General features: G+C 39.1%; 1 protein-coding gene across 1 annotated transcript; it reads right to left on the bottom strand.

Moving 5' to 3' along the window:
• Nucleotides 1–1101: 1101 nt before the first annotated feature.
• Nucleotides 1102–19225, bottom strand: osgepl1 (O-sialoglycoprotein endopeptidase-like 1). Its single transcript, XM_078551886.1, has 7 exons — nt 18808–19225; nt 15986–16373; nt 7469–7673; nt 7220–7368; nt 6055–6185; nt 3815–3886; nt 1102–3395 (listed from the first exon to the last, which is right to left on the bottom strand). Exons 1-7 carry the CDS (start codon nt 18993–18995, stop codon nt 3317–3319), a joined length of 1212 nt encoding a protein of 403 aa, XP_078408012.1. The 5' UTR covers nt 18996–19225; the 3' UTR covers nt 1102–3316.
• Between the last annotated feature and the right edge of the window lie 733 nt (nt 19226–19958).

The raw sequence follows: 19958 nt of genomic DNA, 5'->3' as shown, positions 1-19958 counted from the left end.
TAATTCTGTTTTTGTTTTGGATTTCCAGCATCTGCAGTAGCTTTTTGTTTTTATCTCTATACTTTCTAGTGTCTAGTTAGTTTGAGCAGTTAGTTCAGTTCATAAGAATCACATCAGTGGTTGTGAGTTGCTCATAGTCCTTTCTACAGTCCTCATTTTTCAGCAGGGTAATGGAAGAACTTTCAAAATAGCAGATATATGAAATTAGGATATACTAAGTTTAATTGATAGATTTGATTTATCCCAAGAATCTGCTAGTTGGAAATGTTTACACATAGCTCTTCACAAAGCATCCAAAGGAGTAGTATCGTGTCGTGTTCTTTCCCCTGCTTTGGCCGTCACCACTGTCAGCTAACAGGACAGACTGGAGGCCTATATTCCAGGCCTTCACCCATTATGCTCTGTGGTTGGCTGCCGAGGGTTGTACAAAAACAACCCAGAGGTGTGTTCCTCCAACTCCTTCACTGTGAAAAATAGAATATATGAGCAAGAGGAAGCCATCTGACTCATTGAACCTGCTCAACAATTTTCTTATTCAGGGCAAGATTTTCTTTTTTGTTCCAAATCAGAACATAGAAAAACACTCAGTTTCCACTCAGTGCACTACTAATGAAATTGGGGTTTGTAACTGTGAATCCATGAGTTATCATTCTGTAGCATAGAGTGCTGAAATCCTATCTGAAGCTTGAAATGCAATCTGAAATGCAATGTTTAGTTAACTTCCTGTATTTTTACTGGAATCAGATAGGAATGTATTTTGAAATCTTCTCAACATAAAACCAAAGGATGTCAATTTACACACCACTCACAACAAATCCCTTGATAATGATGTTTGTGCAACAAACAGTTTTGTATTTATTTTATATATTTGTGTGGGAAAAGGAAAGTTAATTCATTTTAATCTATATTTTTCTTAGATGTGAAATTCAAAATCTGAACCTAAGTTGCATTAAAAATTGTGCATTATTTAGATGTTTCTTTAAAGTCTTAGTGGGAAGCTGTAGATGCTCACAAGCAGTTTCAACATTTTAATTACTCCAAAGGGACAAGTAAAAGTTCACTTTACAGAAATGAAAAGCCAAGAAGAAACAAGATCCAAACTCATTTGAAACAGACGTTACTTTTTTAATATTCAAATTCAGTACTCTTGCCATAAATTATCTACAATAATAGCATGCATAGGAACATGGCAGGTCTAAAACTAAACAGCAGGCAATTAATATGCTTCCAAACCTCTGCAAAAAAAACTGCATGAGCAGGGAAGGAAAGCAACAATGTCCTGTGTGGCTCTTCTTTTGATTGCTCCATTCTCCCTATTGACAGCATCCTGTAATATTAACATACCTCACACAGTAGAACCTTTGCACATAGTCTACCACCTGTATTTTTTATCCATTTAATTTGAACTTATGTCAAAGGGAAGGTCATTGATGAAGCAGCTGAAAATGGTTGGACCTAGGATACAACAATGAAGAACTCCTGCAGCAATGTGAAACAAAAACAAAAATTGCTGGAAAAACTCAGCAGGCCTGACAGCATCTGTGGAAAGGAATAATGGATAAAAAAAGGAAGCTTCCTTTCCACAGATGCTGTCAGACCTGCTGAGTTTTTCCAGCAATTTTTGTTTTTGTTTCAGATTTCCAGCATCCGCAGTATTTTGCTTTTATCCTGCAGCAATGTACTGGGCCTGAGACAATTGGCCTCCAAAAACCACAATCATCTTCCTATGTGCTAGGTATGACTCTAACCAGTGGACAGTATCCATCCATCCATCCATCCATCCCCCCCCCCAACCCCCCCAACATTCCCCGATTCACACTGATTTCAATAAATCTGTGTAGGCAGCTGTCAAATTAAAGCTCATTAAAGGAACATTTGTTCAATAAATTAGGCTTGCATTGAAACTGACATTATGATTTTAAAGCAAAAATACCTTTATGTCAGTTTTAGGGTAAAAAGCATTACATTTGAAACAATACAAATAATTGTGAGCTCTTTACTTTCTTTGACTCTTTTCCAACTTTCATCCCAGAGCACCAGCCCTTGCTGGGCACAGTTCTGAAGGTTTCACCCAAGTCGCCAACCACAGTGAAGGTCAAACCTGTTCTCAAGCAGCATGCACTTATTCCAGCACTGGATGATAATCAGGAGTGACAACATGTCCCCTTTGCTCTCAGCCAGGTCAGCAGATTGGGTGGTACAATGCTGTGCTGGCTAAAATCCAATAACTCAGCACAGCATGGAGAATCAAATCTATAATCTTCTGGTCTGTATGAATTAGGTCTACATTAGGCTCTATTATTACTCAGTACAGCTTTAAGGAAAGCTACTCTATACTTTCTACTGTCAATTTTATTTCTTTGAGCAGAGTTAGCTTGTTTGGTAGGAATCACATCATGGTGATTGGGAATTGCTGGAGTCTTCATTTTCAGTAGGGTAATGGAAGAAATGCCAAAATAGCAGATATGAAAAAAGGATATAAATTTAATTTATACATTGATTTATCCCAAAAATCTGCCAATGGGAGATGGTTATTCAGAGCTCTTCACAAAGCATCACATTGAGGTAGTATTGTAGCATTTTTTTTTTGTTTTCCCTGCTTTCTTTTCACCACAGTCAGCTAACAGAATAGGCTTAGAGGCCTACTTCCAAGCCTTCACCAATTATGCTCTTTAGCTGGCTGCTGAGGGTTGTCCAAAAAACAATTCAGTGGTGAGTTCCCCCACCTCCTTCCCTGTGAAAAAGTATAGAATATATGAGCAAGAGTAAGCCATTTGGCTCATTGAACCTGCTCAACAATTTTCTTAACCAGACCTGTATGACTCTCCTTTTGATTTCTCCATTTCCCCTATTGACAACAGACTGGTGTATTCACAAACCACACACAGTTCTGTAGAATTTGTGTACATAATCTGCCACCTGAGTTTCTTTATTCATTTAATTGTAACCTTTGAATGTCTCGCTTAAAAGGTTTGACTTCCTTCTTTGTAAAAATGGTGTACGAGTTTAATTTCCCTGTGTTATCAGCAAAGTGTCGCAATTACAATGAGCAATGCCACAAGGATTTTGCTAGGCTAGATTAAATACTGTTTATTTGCTCATGACTTCTTGTATGTCAGAATTTTCACTCATTGAGTGAATATCCTCACTGAATTTTTGACATTTCAACTATGCACATTTTGTTAAATTAGCAATTTATAATGTTGTGTAATACAATACCCATATATTTAATTTAAAATAAAGCACAGTGGAGTTTCCCGAGTTCTGACCAATGCTTTGTTCCCTAAAGTGACACACTCCAGAGAAGCCCTATTAATCATATCTTTAATTTAAGGTAAGGAACTTTGAGGGCTGCTTTCTTGACTTGTTCTGAAAAATTAATTCCCAGAGGGGCTCTGCAAAACAAAACAAGTGACAGAAAATTAAAAATAACAGCAGTACATTCTAATTTAATTTACTCCTGCATTTGCTTGTTTTGTAATAGTCATATTATTCAGCCACATATTTGCAACAACTTTGAACCTAATTCTTAAAAAGTGTAAGCTTCAAATGGAAAATCTATGCATATTTAAAACATGATTGACAGCATCTGTAGAGAGAGAATAACAGAGTTGACGTTTCGCGTCCATATGACCCTTCTTCAGAGCTACTCAAAACGTTAACTCTGTTTCTCTTGCCATAGATGCTGTCAGATCTGCTGAGTTTTTCCAGCATTTTCTGTTTTTATTTCAGATTTCCAGCATCCGCAGTATTTTGCTTTTCATTTAAAACACGATTGTTTTTTTTAAAAAATGCTCAGGGCCTTGTTACTTACTTTGGCTCATAGCGAATTCCTTTTGGATTATGTACAATATCGACCCCTGCTCGAAGTTTCTCAATACCATTCCTAAAACACAGAAATATGGTATCAGTGTATGCATGCACCATATTAACTATTATACACGACCTGATACAAGACAAAGGATCTGTTTTCAAAATTTGTTGGATGATAGAAAATAAGCACTTTATAATGAAAATGCTGATTAAATTTTTAAAATGCAATAAAATATATGTAATAGAAAGTTTAAAAGACTTTTATTGATTATTGTTTTCTGTTTTAGGTCTCCCATTAGATAAAATGAATGATGTGGAATAAAATCAGTAAAAGGGTGATGAGTATATTTAACTACATAGCCAAAGGAGTACAAGTCAGAGGAACTCATGTGTAGTCTGCTTAAAACACACGTTAAATTGTACTCCATTTTGGGCTCCAAGATACAAGGAAGACTCAATAGACATTGCTGAGAAGAACCACAAGACGAGTAACCTGGATTCAAGTGGCTCAGTTATGAGGATAGATTGGAGAAACTTTGATTTTTCTAATCATGAAAGGAGATGACTAAAAGGTGATGTTAGAGAAGCACTCAAGATAGTAAGCAGCACAGAAAATGTACAACTGGGGCACTAATTCAAATCAAAACATGACAGTAGGATAAATGGTCACATGTTCAAATTAGCATCAGATTTATTACTGATGTCAGGAAGTTATTCTTCATACAAAGATTGATCAACTTGGAGAATAGACTCTAGGGGTTTGGGAATGAAGAAATAAACCCTAGAATCATTTAAAACACAGTTATATTCTGTGGTGTCGGACTGCAGGGCCATGCTGGATGAATAAATTAAGATATGCTAAATGGCTTTCCTCATTTGTACCTATTTTGTGACAGATTAAAAATATTGTCAACGAGCATTGTTAAATGTTAGTGTCAATACATTTCCTACATTAACTTTATTGAACTTATGTAAGACCAACATTTTTAATAAATAATTTATTAACATGTACACAGTTATATATATTTTATGGAATTGTATATTTCAATTGCATGCAGCTCTGTCCACTGACACATTAGGTTTGTTTGCCTGGCTACACATATGCTGAGTACAATACATGTTTAAGGGCTAAAGTAATGATCTTGGACCTTGAGGTTCATCTCGGCAAAGAGGGCAGAAACAAGGGGTTGTAAACTGTTACAGTATCACAAGTCAGTCAAAGAACAGCAAGGAAAGTGGAAACTACTTATGCACCTCTGTATTTGACTCCACCAGTTTAAACTCAGTCATCTCAAGATGAGTCAGACCATATGGATTTCTCTTCTACTGCTCAGCTTCCTCTCCTACATCTGCTCATTATCAAGACTTTCTTCCATTTCCAAAACACTGCCCACTCTCACCTCTCTTCCTGCAACACTGGCAAAACTCTCATCCCTACCATCATCACCTCAAAACTCTCACTCTTCACAGGTTTATAAATGCCATAACCACTCTGCCCTGCCCTACAAGGACCCACATTTTTATCTCATCTCAAAACCACCAAGGTTACCTCAAACTCTTGGTCCTTGCTCTTCAATTCCTCCATGGTCTCACTCCACCTTTCCATAGTGATTTCTTTCTAGCCTTATGAATCATCTATACACTCTTCACTCTTTAGACATTATCTCCCACTCCTTTCACTCTTCTATTGGTGGCTGCTCATTCAGCTACAATGTTCCTGTCCTCTGGAATCCATTCCCTTTTTCAGAAACCTCCTCAGACTAAACGCCTCAATTCCTTATTTTCCTTCCTGCTGGTGTCTGGTGTCTCCTTATAAAGAATTTGTGACGTCTTTCTGTATGTAAGGCTGCTATAAATTGTTGCTGACACTCTTTGAACAGAAATACACATATAAAAGCAAATTGAGGGTGTGGTGGAAACACAATACAACGGAGCAAAAAGGAGAAAAATGTGATGATTATTTCAAGTGTGTTTTATCAGATGCAATAAAAACTAGTGTAGCTGGAAAGAATTGTCCAACTTACCCAGGTGAAGATCACCACCTCCTGGAGTACTACAGTTAGAGTACTACAGTTAGAGTACTACAGTTAGGCAGATGTCAAACATTTATGACCAAGAAGGAACCTCAAGCTTTGTACTTTTTGATTGACATTTTCCACAGAACAGTTACACTTAAAATGATTACAATAGATTTTCATCGTGTGCAATACCTCAAAGTTAAATTAACATTATTGTTCTCACCAAGCAATCATGATGCCATTGTCTGTGCAAAGTTTCGGAGGAGGGCAACGCAGTGAGAATCCATTTGCCTCAGTTACTATCTGGAGAGCTTTCCTGATGTATTCATTACTGGCTACACCCCCTGAAACCACCTGAAATGAAAGTAAGGAAAACATAAGAATAAATGTTGCACAAATGAAAATGTATACCTTTCAAAAATTGATTTCTCAGAGACAGTACAATAAGTTGATTTCATGTTGTGCTAACTATGGTCCTATATAATGAATACAATTTTTTAATATATTTGTATGACTGGGGAAGCAGATATAGTTTGATACTGGGGTAACAATCAATGAATTCAGCGACTTCAGCTAATGCAGTGTGAATGGTTGTGATGCCACCAGGAATGGATCTTTCAGGGCAGGAGTTTAGTATATGGGTGATGGTTTGACTTGGATGACCACAGTCACAATTTGAGCTGTTCCTCACATTCCACTTGTGGAACAAGTAGCCTTGCACTAATGCTGCCAAGAAGGCAACCGATCCCTGGCTACCGCTGCCAGTCCAAGCAGTTAAAACCCACTGGAAAATGAATACAAACATAATGCTGTTTTTAAAATATCCCTTCAATTCTCCTGCCAAGAGGCTTACAGGCGGATTGCTCCCAGGCCTCTTCAAAATGCTCATCTCAAATTGATCAATGCAAAGTGTACAAAATCAGTACAAGTTAAACCACTTTTAAATCTGTCCCCTACCACCATGTGAAACCATTTTGCCCCTCAAAGTAGATTAGCTCTAAACGTTTTAGTTGTCGTTCTCACTAAAAGACCTTTCATAAGCACAATGGTTTTAATGAAGGTTCTCTCTTACTTCCCAAGTTTTTTTTTCCCTCTAATAAGGTCTATATATGCCCCTAATCACCATCTGAGAAAGCAGATAGGATGATGTCAGGCCCTATCAATGTCAGGGTGAAATTGGTCACTAACTGCACAAGAGCAGCCTGGGTTACTCTCTGTCTCTGTCTTTCCCTCTCTGTACAGAAATGCTTGGAATTCACCGAACATTTCTCAATAGTGCCACAGCTAAAACTGACAACTCAGCAATGGAGACAAGCACCGACTCCATAGCACCATGCACAATGCATATTATTATCCAGTATAATATAGGTACATGACGAGATACTAACCAAGGGTGGATTTGGTTGAGGCAACAAACCTTCCTTCTTACAGAACAGAATGGCTCGATGTGTTCGCTTTGCTAGGTGAGCAGCCACTGTATGTTGTACAGCAGCAGCAATGTCATTTACACAGGACAATATCTGTCCCTCCTGGAAACCTAGTTAAGAAAATATCTAACTTTATACAGTGTACAACAGAATAATGAGTGAGTCAGTGCTATCTGTCACGTTAAGTAGGAATATAAAAGACTGGCAAACCTTCTTCCTTTTCCTTTTTGACAATTATTTGATTGACTTGATTGCGGAGACCAGAAAAGGAAAAATCACAATCCAGGTGTTGGCTCATGGGCTGCGTTAATTCAACATGTAATCGGTTTCCCATTTTAGCCAAATATTCAATGGCTTCACCCCCACTCATTGTACAGCAGGCTGGGTGATTTTTGAGTGATAATCTTCTTGCAACCTGTGAAGAAATATCTTGAAGGTTTAAAACAGCTAATATCAAAAATAAATCTTATACTATTTTCTAAACCAGAAGAGCCTCATACACATGATTCATAATGTAATCATAAACAATCATAAGGCTGGGAATCTTAAAAGTTTGCCTCTGCTGTTCATACATTCACTTAATGTAGCCACGTCAAGCTATTCTTACTGTAAGATATGACACTATACCACTATTTCTCACATTTGAAAACATTTTAACGCTACTCTGAGTCATACAGATCTATTCTTTTGAGTTTACATTGTTTAAAGGATACCAATTTTTAACAATTTATAGGATAAAATTATATATACAGCAGTCTTGGCAAGAAAAAATCCAGAAGCATCTGACAAGATTTAAGTACCTTTTGATCAAACATTAACCGAAAGAAAAGGTGGGTACACTGGACGGAGTAAATAATTAATCATCAAGGGATGAAATTTCCAATTGGATTGCAAATCGGGGTGCAAAGCAAATAGCCAGAGTAAAAAGTTGAGGAAACGCAGACATAAGTATGCTGAGCACGTAATTATACTACATCCAAATTTCCTCACTCTTTTACATTCGCCTGTCAATCCCTGTTACTGAACATATATCAGCTCATTAACAGATCTGCTCCCAGGCTCAGAAGCCATGCGCAGAAATTTGCCACTAATATGCTGCTTTGAAGCAGATGTAAAACTAAGCTCAGAATTTAGAGGTGGCAGGAAACAGTCATTATTCTGGTGTTTTATTACCGTTTTAGACCAATTTTTTTTATATTCACTGAAACCTGCACTGTATTTTCTGTTTCAACTAACGCATTTTTATGGTATTATTGAAAAACTTTCCCAAACACATGCTCTTAAACATTTTGTGCCTAATGTGCATGTGGGATGATTAGAAGGCTTGAAACTTTAATTTGCATACTTAAATATATGTTGTGACTTTGACACTTTCCTTAGGACCCAATTGTTTACAAACATTTCTGCTTAGTTATGCTTATTTTCATACAATAGTTAGATTTGCAAGAAATTTGGATGCAAATAGACGTCAATGGAGTGGGAGTAAGTTCAGGTGCAACTTTCTGATTACACATACAAACATACAAATTAGGAACAGGAGGAGGCCACTCAATCCCTCGAGCCTACTCCACCATTCAATAAGATCATGGCTGATCTGACTGTAACCTAAACTCCACGTTCCCATCCATCCCTGATCACCTCTTGCTTATCAAGGTGACTTTGGTGTCCGAGGGAATTTAAGGGTTAATTTCTATCTAAAGTCTAGTCTTTCTTTAATTTACTAATTAAGTAAAAGTTGCTGTTTGGGTTGGAAGAAGGTGAGTTTTAGGCCAGCTTTAAAAGAGGGTTTATGCAGGCTCTGCTTGCAGCTACAACTAGTTAATTAGATAACTGGCTTAAACAGGTTTTATGAGGCTAGATTCAAAGAGCATAAAAACAGGCCATCTTACAGTGCAGACTTTGTCTGCAGTAGAGTGCTGCTTTGGGCTGCAGTAGAGTGCTTAAGTTGGAGTTTAGTGACTGAGAGAGTTCAATGAGGAGGGAACGAGGTGATACTTTGAGTACCGTGAATACGGTCGGGTAAGTATTTACTACTTCTTTTGTTTATAATTTTTAAGGTCTTGTTTTGTGGTTCATCGTTTCTAAGGGCTATATTCTGTAACAACGGGGAGCAGAGAAGAAGGGTCCTAGAGTAATTCATATTATTTGATATTCAATATCTTCCAAAAGGTTTAATTTAATTTAAAGGGGTAAGTCATGGCAGGAGAGCGCAAAGCCGTGGTGTGCTCCTCCTGCTCCATGTGGGAAGCCGGGAACATTTCCAGTGCCTGGGGCCAGCACATGTGTCTCCAGCTGCAGCTCCTGGAAGCCCAGGTTTCGGTGCTGGAGCGGCAGCTGGGGATACTGTGGAGCATCCGCGAGGCGGAGAGTATCGTGGATAGCACGTATAGTGAAGTAGTCACACCGCAGGCTAAGAGTCCACAGGCAGGAAGGGAATGGGTGACCACCACAGAGAGCAAGAGGACTAGGCAGGCAGTGCAGGAATCTCCTGTGGCTATTCCCCTGCAAAGCAGATATACCACTTTGGATACTGTTGAGGGGAATGGCCTCTCAGGGAAAAGCAGCAATAGCCAAATTTATTGCACCACAGTTGGCTCTGCTGCACAGGGGAGGAATAAAAAGTGTGGGAATTCAATAGTTATAGAGGGTTCAATTGTAAGGGGAATAGAAAGGTGTTTCTGTGGTCGCAAAAGAGACTCCAGGATGGTATGTTGTCTCCCTGGTGCTAGGGTCAAGGGTGTCTCAGAACTGCTACAGGACATTAGTGGTCGTGGTACACAATGGTACAAACAACATAGGTAAAAAAAGGGATGAGTTCCTAAAAGCAGAATATAGGGAGTTAGGAAATAAGTTGAAAAGTAGGACCTCAAAGATAGTGATCTCAGCATTACTACCACTGCCACGCGGTAGTCAGAGTAGAAATAGCAGGATATATCGGATGAATATGTGGCTGAAGAGATGGTGTGTGGGGGAGGGTTTCAGATTCCTGGGACATTGGGACTGTTTCTGGGGGAGATGGGACCAGTACAAACTGGACGGGTTACACCTGGGCAGGACCAGGACTGATGTCCTAGGGGGACTATTTGCTAGAGTGGTTGGGGAGGGTTTAAACTAAAATGGCAGGGGGATGGGAACCTATGCAAGGAGTCAGAGGAGGGGGAATCAAGGACAAGAACAAAAGACAGAAAGGGGGATAAGAAAAGTGATAGGCAGAGAAATCAAGGGCAAGAATCAAGCAGGGCCTCAGTGAAAAATAGTGGGAATGAGACAAGTAATGTTAAAAAGACAAGCCTTAAGGCTTTGTGCCTTAACGCGAGGAGCATTCGCAATAAAGTGGATGAATTAACCGTGCAAATAGATGTAAACAGGTATGATATAGTCGGGATTACGGAGAGATGGCTGCAGGGTGACCAGGGATGGGAACTGAACATCCAGGGGTGTTCAGTATTTAGGAAGGACAGTCAGAAAGGTAAAGGCGGTGGAGTTGCTTTGCTGGCTAAAGAGGAAATTAACACAATAGTGAGAAAAGATATTAGCTCCGACGATGTGGAATCTGTATGGGTAGAGCTGAGAAACACTAAGGGGCAAAAAATGTTAGTGGGGGTTGTATATAGACCCCCAAACTGTAGTGGTGATGTTGGGAATGGCATTAAACAGGAAATTAGAGATGCATGCAATAAAGGAACATCTGTAATTATGGGTGACTTTAATCTGCATATAGATTGGGCAAATCAAAATAGTAATACCGTAGAGGAGGAATTCCTGGAGTGTTTTCTGGATGGTTTTCTGGACCAATACGTTGAGGAACCCACTATAGAACAGGCCGTCCTAGATTGGGTATTGTGTACTGAGAAAGGAATAATTGGCAACCTAGTTGTGCAAGGCCCCTTGGAGATGAGCGACCATAATATGGGAGAATTCTTCATCAAGATGGAGAGTGACATAGTTGATTCTGAGACGAGGGTCCTGAATCTTAATAAAGGAAACTACGATGATATGAGGTGCGAGTTGGCTATGATGGATTGGGAAACGTTACTTAAAGGGATGACAGTGGATAGGCAATGGCAAACATTCGAAGAGCGCATGGGTGAACTGCAACAATTATTTATTCCTGTCTGGCGCAAAAGCAAAACAGGAAAGGTGGCAAACCATGGCTTACAAGGGAAATTAAAGATAGTATTAGATCCAAAGAAAAGGCATACAAATTAGCCAGAAAAAACAACAGACCTGAGGATTGGGAGCAGTTTAGAATTCAGCAAAGGAGGACCAAGGGATTGATTAAGATGGGGAAAATAGAGTACGAAAGTAAGCTTGCGGGGAACATAAAAACTGACTGTAAAAGTTTCTATAGGTATGTGAAGAGAAAAAGATTGGTGAAGATAAATGTAGGTCCCTTACAGTCAGAAACATGGGAATTTATAATAGAGAACAAAGAAATGACTGACCAACTAAATACATACTTTGTTCTGTCTTCACAAAGGAGGACACAAATAACATACAAGAAATGTTGGGGAACACAGGGTTTAGTGAGAGGGAGGAACTGAAAGAAATCAGTATTAGTAGGGAAATGGTGTTGGGGAAATTGATGGGATTGAAGGCCGATAAATCCCCAGGGCCTGATAATCTACATCCCAGAGTACTTAAGGAAGTGGCCCTAGAAATAGTGGATACATTGGTGGTCATCTTCCGAGATTCTATAGACTCTGGAACAGTCCTACAGATTGGAGGGTAGCAAATGTAACCCCACTATTTAAAAAGGGAGGTAGAGAGAGAACAGGTAATTATAGACCAGTCTGCCTGACCTCGGTAGTGGGGAAAATTCTATAGTCCATTATAAAAGTTTTAATAGCTGAGCACTTGGAAACCAGTGGCAGAATCGGACAGAGTCAGCATGGATTTACGCAAGGGAAATCATACTTGACAAATCTACTGGAATTTTTCAAGGATGTAACTAGTAGAGTTGATGAGGGGGAGCCAGTGGATGTGGTTTATTTGGACTTTCAGAAGGCTTTCGACGAAGTCCCACATAAGAGATTAGCGTGTAAAATTAAATCGCATGGGATTGGGGGTAGTGTATTGAGATGGATAGAAAACTGGTTGGCAGACAGGAAACAAAGAGTAGGAATAAACAGGTCTTTTTCTGAATGGCAGGCAGTGACTAGTGGGTACCGCAGGGATGGTGCTGGGACCCCAGCTATTCACAATATATATTAATGATTTAATGGGGGAACTAAATGTAATATCTCCAAATTTGCAGATGAGACAAAGCTGGGTGGGAGGGTGAGCTGTGAGGAGGATGCAGAGATTCTTCAGTGTGATTTGGACAAGCTGAGTGAGTGGGCAAATGCATGGCAGATGCAGTATAATGTGGATAAATGTGAGGTTATCCACTTTGGTAGCAAAAACAGGAAGGCAGTTTATTATCTGAATGGCTATAAATTGAGAGAGGGGAATGTGCAACGAGACCTGGGTGTCCTCGTACACCAGTCGCTAAAGGTAAGCATGCAGGTGCAGCAGGCGGTAAAGAAGGCAAATGGTATGTTGGCCATCATAGCCAGAGGATTCGAGTACAGGAGCAGGGATGTCTTGCTGCAATTATACAGGCCCTTGCTGAGACCACACCTGGGATATTGTGTGCAGTTTTGGTCTCCTTATCTGAGGAAGGATGTTCTTGCTATAAAGGGAGTGCAGCAAAGGTTTACCAGACTGATTCCTGGGATGGCGGGACTGACATATGAGGAGAGATTGAGTCAATTAGGATTATATTCGCTAGAGTTCAGAAGAATGAGGGGGGATCTCATAGAAACCTATAAAATTCTGACAGGACTAGACAGGGTGGATGCAGGAAAGATGTTCCCAATGGTGGGGGAGCCAGAACCAGGGTCACAGTCTGAGGATATGGGGTAGACCATTTAGGACTGAGATGAGGAGAATTTCTTCACCCAGAGAGTGGTGAGCCTGTGGAATTCATTACCACAGAAAGTAGTTGAGACCAAAAACATTGTATGTTTTCAAGAAGGAATTAGATATAGCTCTTGGGGCGAAAAGGGATCAAAGGATATGGGGAGAAAGCGGGAGCAGGCTATTGAGTTGGATGATCAGCCATGATCATATTGAATGGCGGAGCAGGCTCTAAGGGTCAAATGGCCTACTCCTGCTCTTATTTTCTATGTAAGAATCTATTCACCTCTTCCTTAAAGATGTTCAAAGACTCTGCTTCCACCACTTTTGAGGAAGTGTCCCAAAGACTAACTACCTTCGGAGAAGAAAATTCTCCTCATCTCTGTCTTAAATGAGTGACCCCTTATTTTTAAACAATGACTCCTAGTTCTAGATTCTCCCACAAGAGGAAACATCCTCTCCACATCCACCCTGTCAAGACCCCTCAGGATCTTATATGTTTCAATCAAGTCGCCTCTTACTCTTCTAAATTTCAGTGGATACAAGCCTAATCAGTCCAACCTTTCCTTGTAAAACATCCTACCCACTCCAGGTATTAGTCTGGTAAACCTTCTCTGAACTGCTTCTAACGCATTTACATCTTTCTTTAAAAAAGGAGACCAGTACTGTACACAATACTCCAGCTTTGGTCTCACCAGTGCCCCGTACAACTGAAGCATAACCTCTCTGCTTTTCTAATCAATTCCCCTCAAATAAATGATAGCATTCTATTAGCTTTCCTAATTACTTGCATTCTAGCCTTTTGTGATTCATGCACTCAGACACCCAGATACCTTTGAATCTGAGAGCTCTGCAATCTCTCACCATTTAGATAATAAGCTTCTCTTTTATTCTTCCTGCCAAAATGAACAATTTCACATTTTCCCATATTATATTCTAGTTGCCAGTTATTTGACCACTCACTTAACCTATTTATATCCCTTTGTAGCCTTCTTATGTCCTCTTCAGGATTTACTTTCCTGCCCATCTTTGTGTCATCAGCAAATTTAGCAACCATTCCTTCGGTCCCTTCATCCAAGTCATTTATATAAATTGTAAAAAGTTGAGGCCCGAGCACTGATCTCTGTGGCACACCACTCGTCACATCCTGCCAACCAGAAAAAGACCCATTTATGCCAACTCTCTGCTTCCTGTTAGCAAGCCAATCTTCTATCCATGCCAATCTGTTATCCCCTACACTATTAGCTTTTATTTTCCTGAATTAACCTTTGATGTGGCACTTTATCAAATGCCTTCTGGAAATCTAAGTAGAGTACATCCACTGATTCCCCTTTATCCACAGCACATGTGACTCCTTCAAAGATCTCCAATAAATTGGTTAAACATGATTTCCCTTTCACATTACCATGTTGATTCTGCCTGATTGCCTTGAATTTTTCTAAGTGCTCTGCTATAACATATTTAATAATAGCTTCTAATGTTTTCCCTATGACAGATGTTAGGCTAACTGGCCTGTACTTTGCTGCTTTCTGTCTCCCTACCTTTTTAATAAAGAGTTACATTTGCTATTTTCCAATCTAATGGAACCTTCACCGAATCGAGGGAATTTTGGAAAATTAAAACCAATGCATCAACTATCTCACTAGCCAATTCTTTCAAAACCTTAGGGTGAAGTCCATCGGACTTGGGGATTTGTCAGCCCACAGCCCTAACAATTTGCTCAATACCACTTCCCTGGTGATTGTAATTTTCCCTGAGATCCCCCTCCCTTCCACTTTCTGATTTACAGCTATTTCCAGGATGTTACTTGTGTCCTCTTTAGTGAAGACTGAAGCAAAACACCTGTTTAATTCATCTGCCATATCCCTACTTTCCATTATCAATTCCCCAGATGCACTTTCTATAGGACCAATTCTCACTTTGTTAATTCTTTTCTTACTTAAATATCTATAGAAACTTACTATATGTCTTTATATTACTAGCTAGTTTACAAGAGATTCCACCCACTACACTTAGATTTAATACATAATGTAGTGTAAAAGGTTAATACCTATTATGCTATAGCCAGTGTGCATCATCAGCGATGTCACATCACATGTAACTGGAGCCTGAGGGAAGAAGATTCTAATGGAGTTCTGCTAAAGTATATCTCTGTAAATTATAAATAAATGTTCACTCGTTGGCAACAACATTTAACACATCCAGAGCCTGGTTGTGATATTAATACACATAATGCCTGAACTGATGATTCTGCAATAATTAAATACATAAGTTTAAAATTATTTACATTGCCATCTAGTTTATACAACAATAAATCCAAAAATTATATAATGTGATCTCAGCTTGCATTGCCCAAGAGTTGAAAAGTTCTAATTAGCCAATGTAGTAAAACACTGAAAATTTGAGGTAGCCAAATTTAAAATATTTATAATGAACTAATAATGTGCATTCATAAGTCTTGGCATATTCTCCTACAGCATACTTTTTATTAAAGTTGCTGAATTCAAGTTATCTGATAACTCAAGTTCTGGTACAAAATTCCTATTTTGCTGTGTTATTTGCAGTATGAAATTCAAATGAATGGATAATTCACATTCTTTTAGAGCAAAGTGATTGAATGATCAGCAAATAGCACATTAACTGATTTTTGCTATAAGCTCAAGTTTAAAATGTAATATTACAATATTTTGTTCCCGATCCTTAGATTCTCAGACATAGTTTGTGCAATTGGTCAGGGATAAACAAAAGTTTAAATGTTACTGGAGTTACTGGAGCAAAGCCCTGCTGTTGTTCACTGCTGATTTTAAAACTCCCCTCTGTACATACCTTGTCTAATGTGTCTCCAGGGGCTTCATCCAACGTCTGTCCGAGAAGAAGAAAGTCAGAGATACCACGGGCAATGGCCAGCAAACTGTGGCCACCAGAAACCAAGAGGACTAGGAAGGGAAATTCCACCAAGTGCAGCATTCTAACAGTCAATGCATGTGCCTCCATGTGATGAATCGGAATAAAGGGTTTCTTATATTGCTCTATTAGTTTTAAGCTGTACTCTAGACCCACTTGCAAGCTTAATGCAAGTCCTGGTTTTACAGTAGTTGCTATTGCTGTTAGTTCACAAGGAGAGATTCCACTATTGTCTACAGCTTCTTGCACCACTTTTTCAATGTGTTCTTTGTGTAGCTTTTGAGCTACTGTTGGAATTATCCCACCTGCCCTAAAGCAAAACAAAATTAAGCTATTAAAATCTTCAAACTATCTCTGATTTGTGAATTGATAAAATACTTTCAAACAATATTCTCTTTTTGCAACAAAGCATCTATGACATGCAAATTTAAATAACTTGTATTGTTTAATTAACATTTATAAAAAGGAATGTAGCAATTGAGTACTTCAAATATGTCATAAATTTGAGTCACCTGCTACAGTTCTGATAAATTCCAAAACAGGAAAAATAGTCTACATTTCAGCAAAGAAAAATCAGCTCTGTATTTAGAATACCGTCTGATCATGGAACAATCAGAAGGAAATCTGTGACTCGCAAAAGGCTAGTATGCAAGTACTGCAATTAATTAGGAAAGCTAATAGAATGCTATCATTTATTGTGAGGGGAATTGAATACAAAAGTAGGGAGGTTATGCTTCAGTTATACAGGGCGCTAGTGCAACCACATCTGGAGTAGTGGTCACCTTATTTAAGGAAGGTTGTAAATGTGTTGCAGTTCAGAGAAGGTTTACCAGACTAATACCTGGAATGGGCAGGTTGTCTTATGAGGAAAGGTTGGATGGGTTAGGCTTGTATCCAGAGAGTTTAGAACAGTAAGAGGCGACTTGATTGAAACATATAAGATCCTGAAGGTCTTGACAGGGTGAATGTAGAGAGGATGTTTCCTCTTGTGGGAGCATCTAGAACTAGGGGTCACTGTTTAAAAATAAGGGGTTGCCCATTTAAAATGGAGATGAGGAGAATTTTTTTTATCTCAGAGGGTCGTGAGTCTTTGGAATTCTCTCCCTGAAAAGGTGGTGGAAGCAGAGTCTTTGACTATTTTTAAGGCAGAGGTGGATAGATTCTTGGTAAGCAAGGGGGTGATAGGTTATCAGGGATAGGCACAATGCAGATTTGAGGTTACTATTCGTCAGGAAGATATAATAATGTTATTGGAATTTATTGTAAAATTGTGTTATATGTGTCTGCGTGTATGTGTGTGAGAGAGAGTGATTTAACTGGATTAAAGGCAGCTGGTCTGAAGGCTTTGATGTATTAGAAGATGAGCTAGGTTTGAAATGTTAAGTAGGTAAACACGGGGCAAGTTTGGGGTGTACGGTGTAAAAGGATATTTGCATTTTTAAATAAACCAGGCTAGATTGTTTTCAAAGGAGGGGTGAAATGTGTCACCTAGCCAGGTGAAATTCAGAAACAGTGTGTTTATTTTTCCCAAAGATTACTGGTAAAATTGGTACTATGATAAATTTTTATGATCAGGGAGATAAAGTCCAAAGACATAGTAAAACAATGGGAATTTGCATTCAAAGGGGAAAATATGTATAAAGGAAAGAAGGCTGTGCATAAAGGCAGACATTTTAAGATCTAAGAAGTGTGAAAAACCTTCAGCATCTACACTTCGCTGTCTACAACGAACTGAAGTTAAGGAAACTCACTTTGAATTGGATTGTTCAGGGTATCATGTGCCTGGGTCTTTTAAAATCTGTGTCTTACTGTTGCCTTAACGGAGATGTAACTGGGAGTCAGATTAATTAGAGGATTTAAAAGTTATTATAGCAGTAATTTGTTCACATATGTATGTACTTAAAACCATTTCTCTTATTAATAAATGTTTAATCTAGTTTCGTAAAAATCTATACGGCTCGGTGGTCTTATTACTACCAAATTCAAAGCCTGCATCTCGAAACATACAAATTGAAAAATAGTTGCAGCAGTTGTCTCATGTTTCCCTCTGGGATTTAAACAGCACAGCATTTACAATCGACTGTACCATATCACTGTCAGATCAGCCATGATCTTATTGAATGACGGAGCAGGCTCGAGGGGCCGAATGGCCTACTCCTGCTCCTTGTTCGTCTGTTTCGCATGTTTGACTCAGACTCTCCCAGCTAAAGTAGGTGTAATCATTGCCTTTTGATTATCACAAGTTATCATTTTCATCTTCTACATGCACAAGAAGAAAACCAGAATTTTTTAAAAAATTTACCCACAGACTTATTTTAAAGAACTTTGCATACATTATCTAAGATATCCTTAAAACAATCAGAAAATGAAATTCCTTTGCCACAATGGGATGAATATTTTGATAAAGCAGAATAGGGAATTACAATAAGGTGGCAATCCATAGCAGTAAAAATAATTATTAATTAAAAGTAATATTCATACAGGTTCCTCTTGTTTAAAACAATTTAGAATTGGTTTACTTATGTGTGAAATGGAATATAATGTTGGTAATGGTGCCCAAAAACGTGGCATTGTAAGATTTTGTCAGTGACCACACTAGGGACAAATATGTTATCAACCATTTAGATGTCAAAATAATTAAGGGAGTTAATGTATTAAAGTTCATTTGAAGCAATGTGCTCCCCCCCCAAGCAGAAGCTTTACTTTTAATTACTAGTGAAAGCATCTTCATTAGGAATACCTACTTGAGATGAGTTCCTTTCTGAGAATATAGGGCTTCTCCCAAGATTTTCCCTGTTTCGTCTACCACAGCCGCTCCAGTGTCATCGCAGCTGGTCTCTATGCCCAGCACCAGTCTGGGTTTGCACTGAGTAAGGAGCCTGGCACCGGAGACACAGCTCAGGGCGCGAGAGAGGAGACAATGTGTCACCATGGCAACGCAGGCCGCCGCCGCGTTCTATCGAGAGCGCGGGGAAAGAGGCTTGAGCCCGGGTAACAATTGTCCAAAGTAAATACACCGGATTCTGCTGAGAAGCCTGGACTTCCGAGTCCTGTTACACCATGTGCACTTTAATTTTAGCACCGCCAAACAGAAGTACCCATCAGATTAACAAAAACCCGGGAAACATTTTCTCCTAAAACTGACAGAGGGAGGTTGGGGATTCCTGTGTCACAGATATTTGTTTCCCAGTTCCACGAGGAGCGCAATTACAATTCCGGCCTTTGAAATGTTCCGCCTCGCAATTAAATTGTTCTTCACAATTTCGAACTGTCACATTCTGCTCAAACGGGTGTCCAAATGTCTCCAATAGCGGATATTCTAAAATTAGAACTTGATAGTTATACTGCATGAAATAGGATGTTCATTATCAATCGAACAGTGGAACCTTTAGATGCTGAAAATCTGAAATAAAAACAGAAAATGCTGGAAGTACTCAGGTTAGCATCTGTGGCGAGAGAAACAGTTGGGTGACCAACTGTTCTGTTTTTTTAAGGGATTGTCCCGTATTTTGACTGTTTTCCCAATGGACACCTCCCTTATTTATTTATCCCTGGGAGTTTTTTCTTTCCTTTGCTTCTTTGTTTTTTTTCTCTGTGATATCTTTGCAGGACAGAAAGAGACTATATACAGCACATGGAGTTCAAAGTACCCAACTGAAAACTAGTTTATTCTGGTTTGACTATATATATACATATATATACATACACACATATATACACAAATGGCATGAGGGGTGCTATCGATCATGCCCACTGTGGCATTTGGGGGAGTTACGTTCAACCCTCCCACCCAAGTGTCCCTTACTTTATTTCATAACACCTGGCTTTCATCTCTAACTTTTCCTAATTCTGATGAAAGGTCATTTCAACCTGAAATGTCACCTCTCCACAGATG

This window comes from Cetorhinus maximus, chromosome 11 (assembly GCF_964194155.1).
Source record: "Cetorhinus maximus chromosome 11, sCetMax3.hap1.1, whole genome shotgun sequence".
NCBI classification, from domain to species: domain Eukaryota; kingdom Metazoa; phylum Chordata; class Chondrichthyes; order Lamniformes; family Cetorhinidae; genus Cetorhinus; species Cetorhinus maximus.
This window is presented reverse-complemented; position numbering and strand designations above follow the sequence as displayed.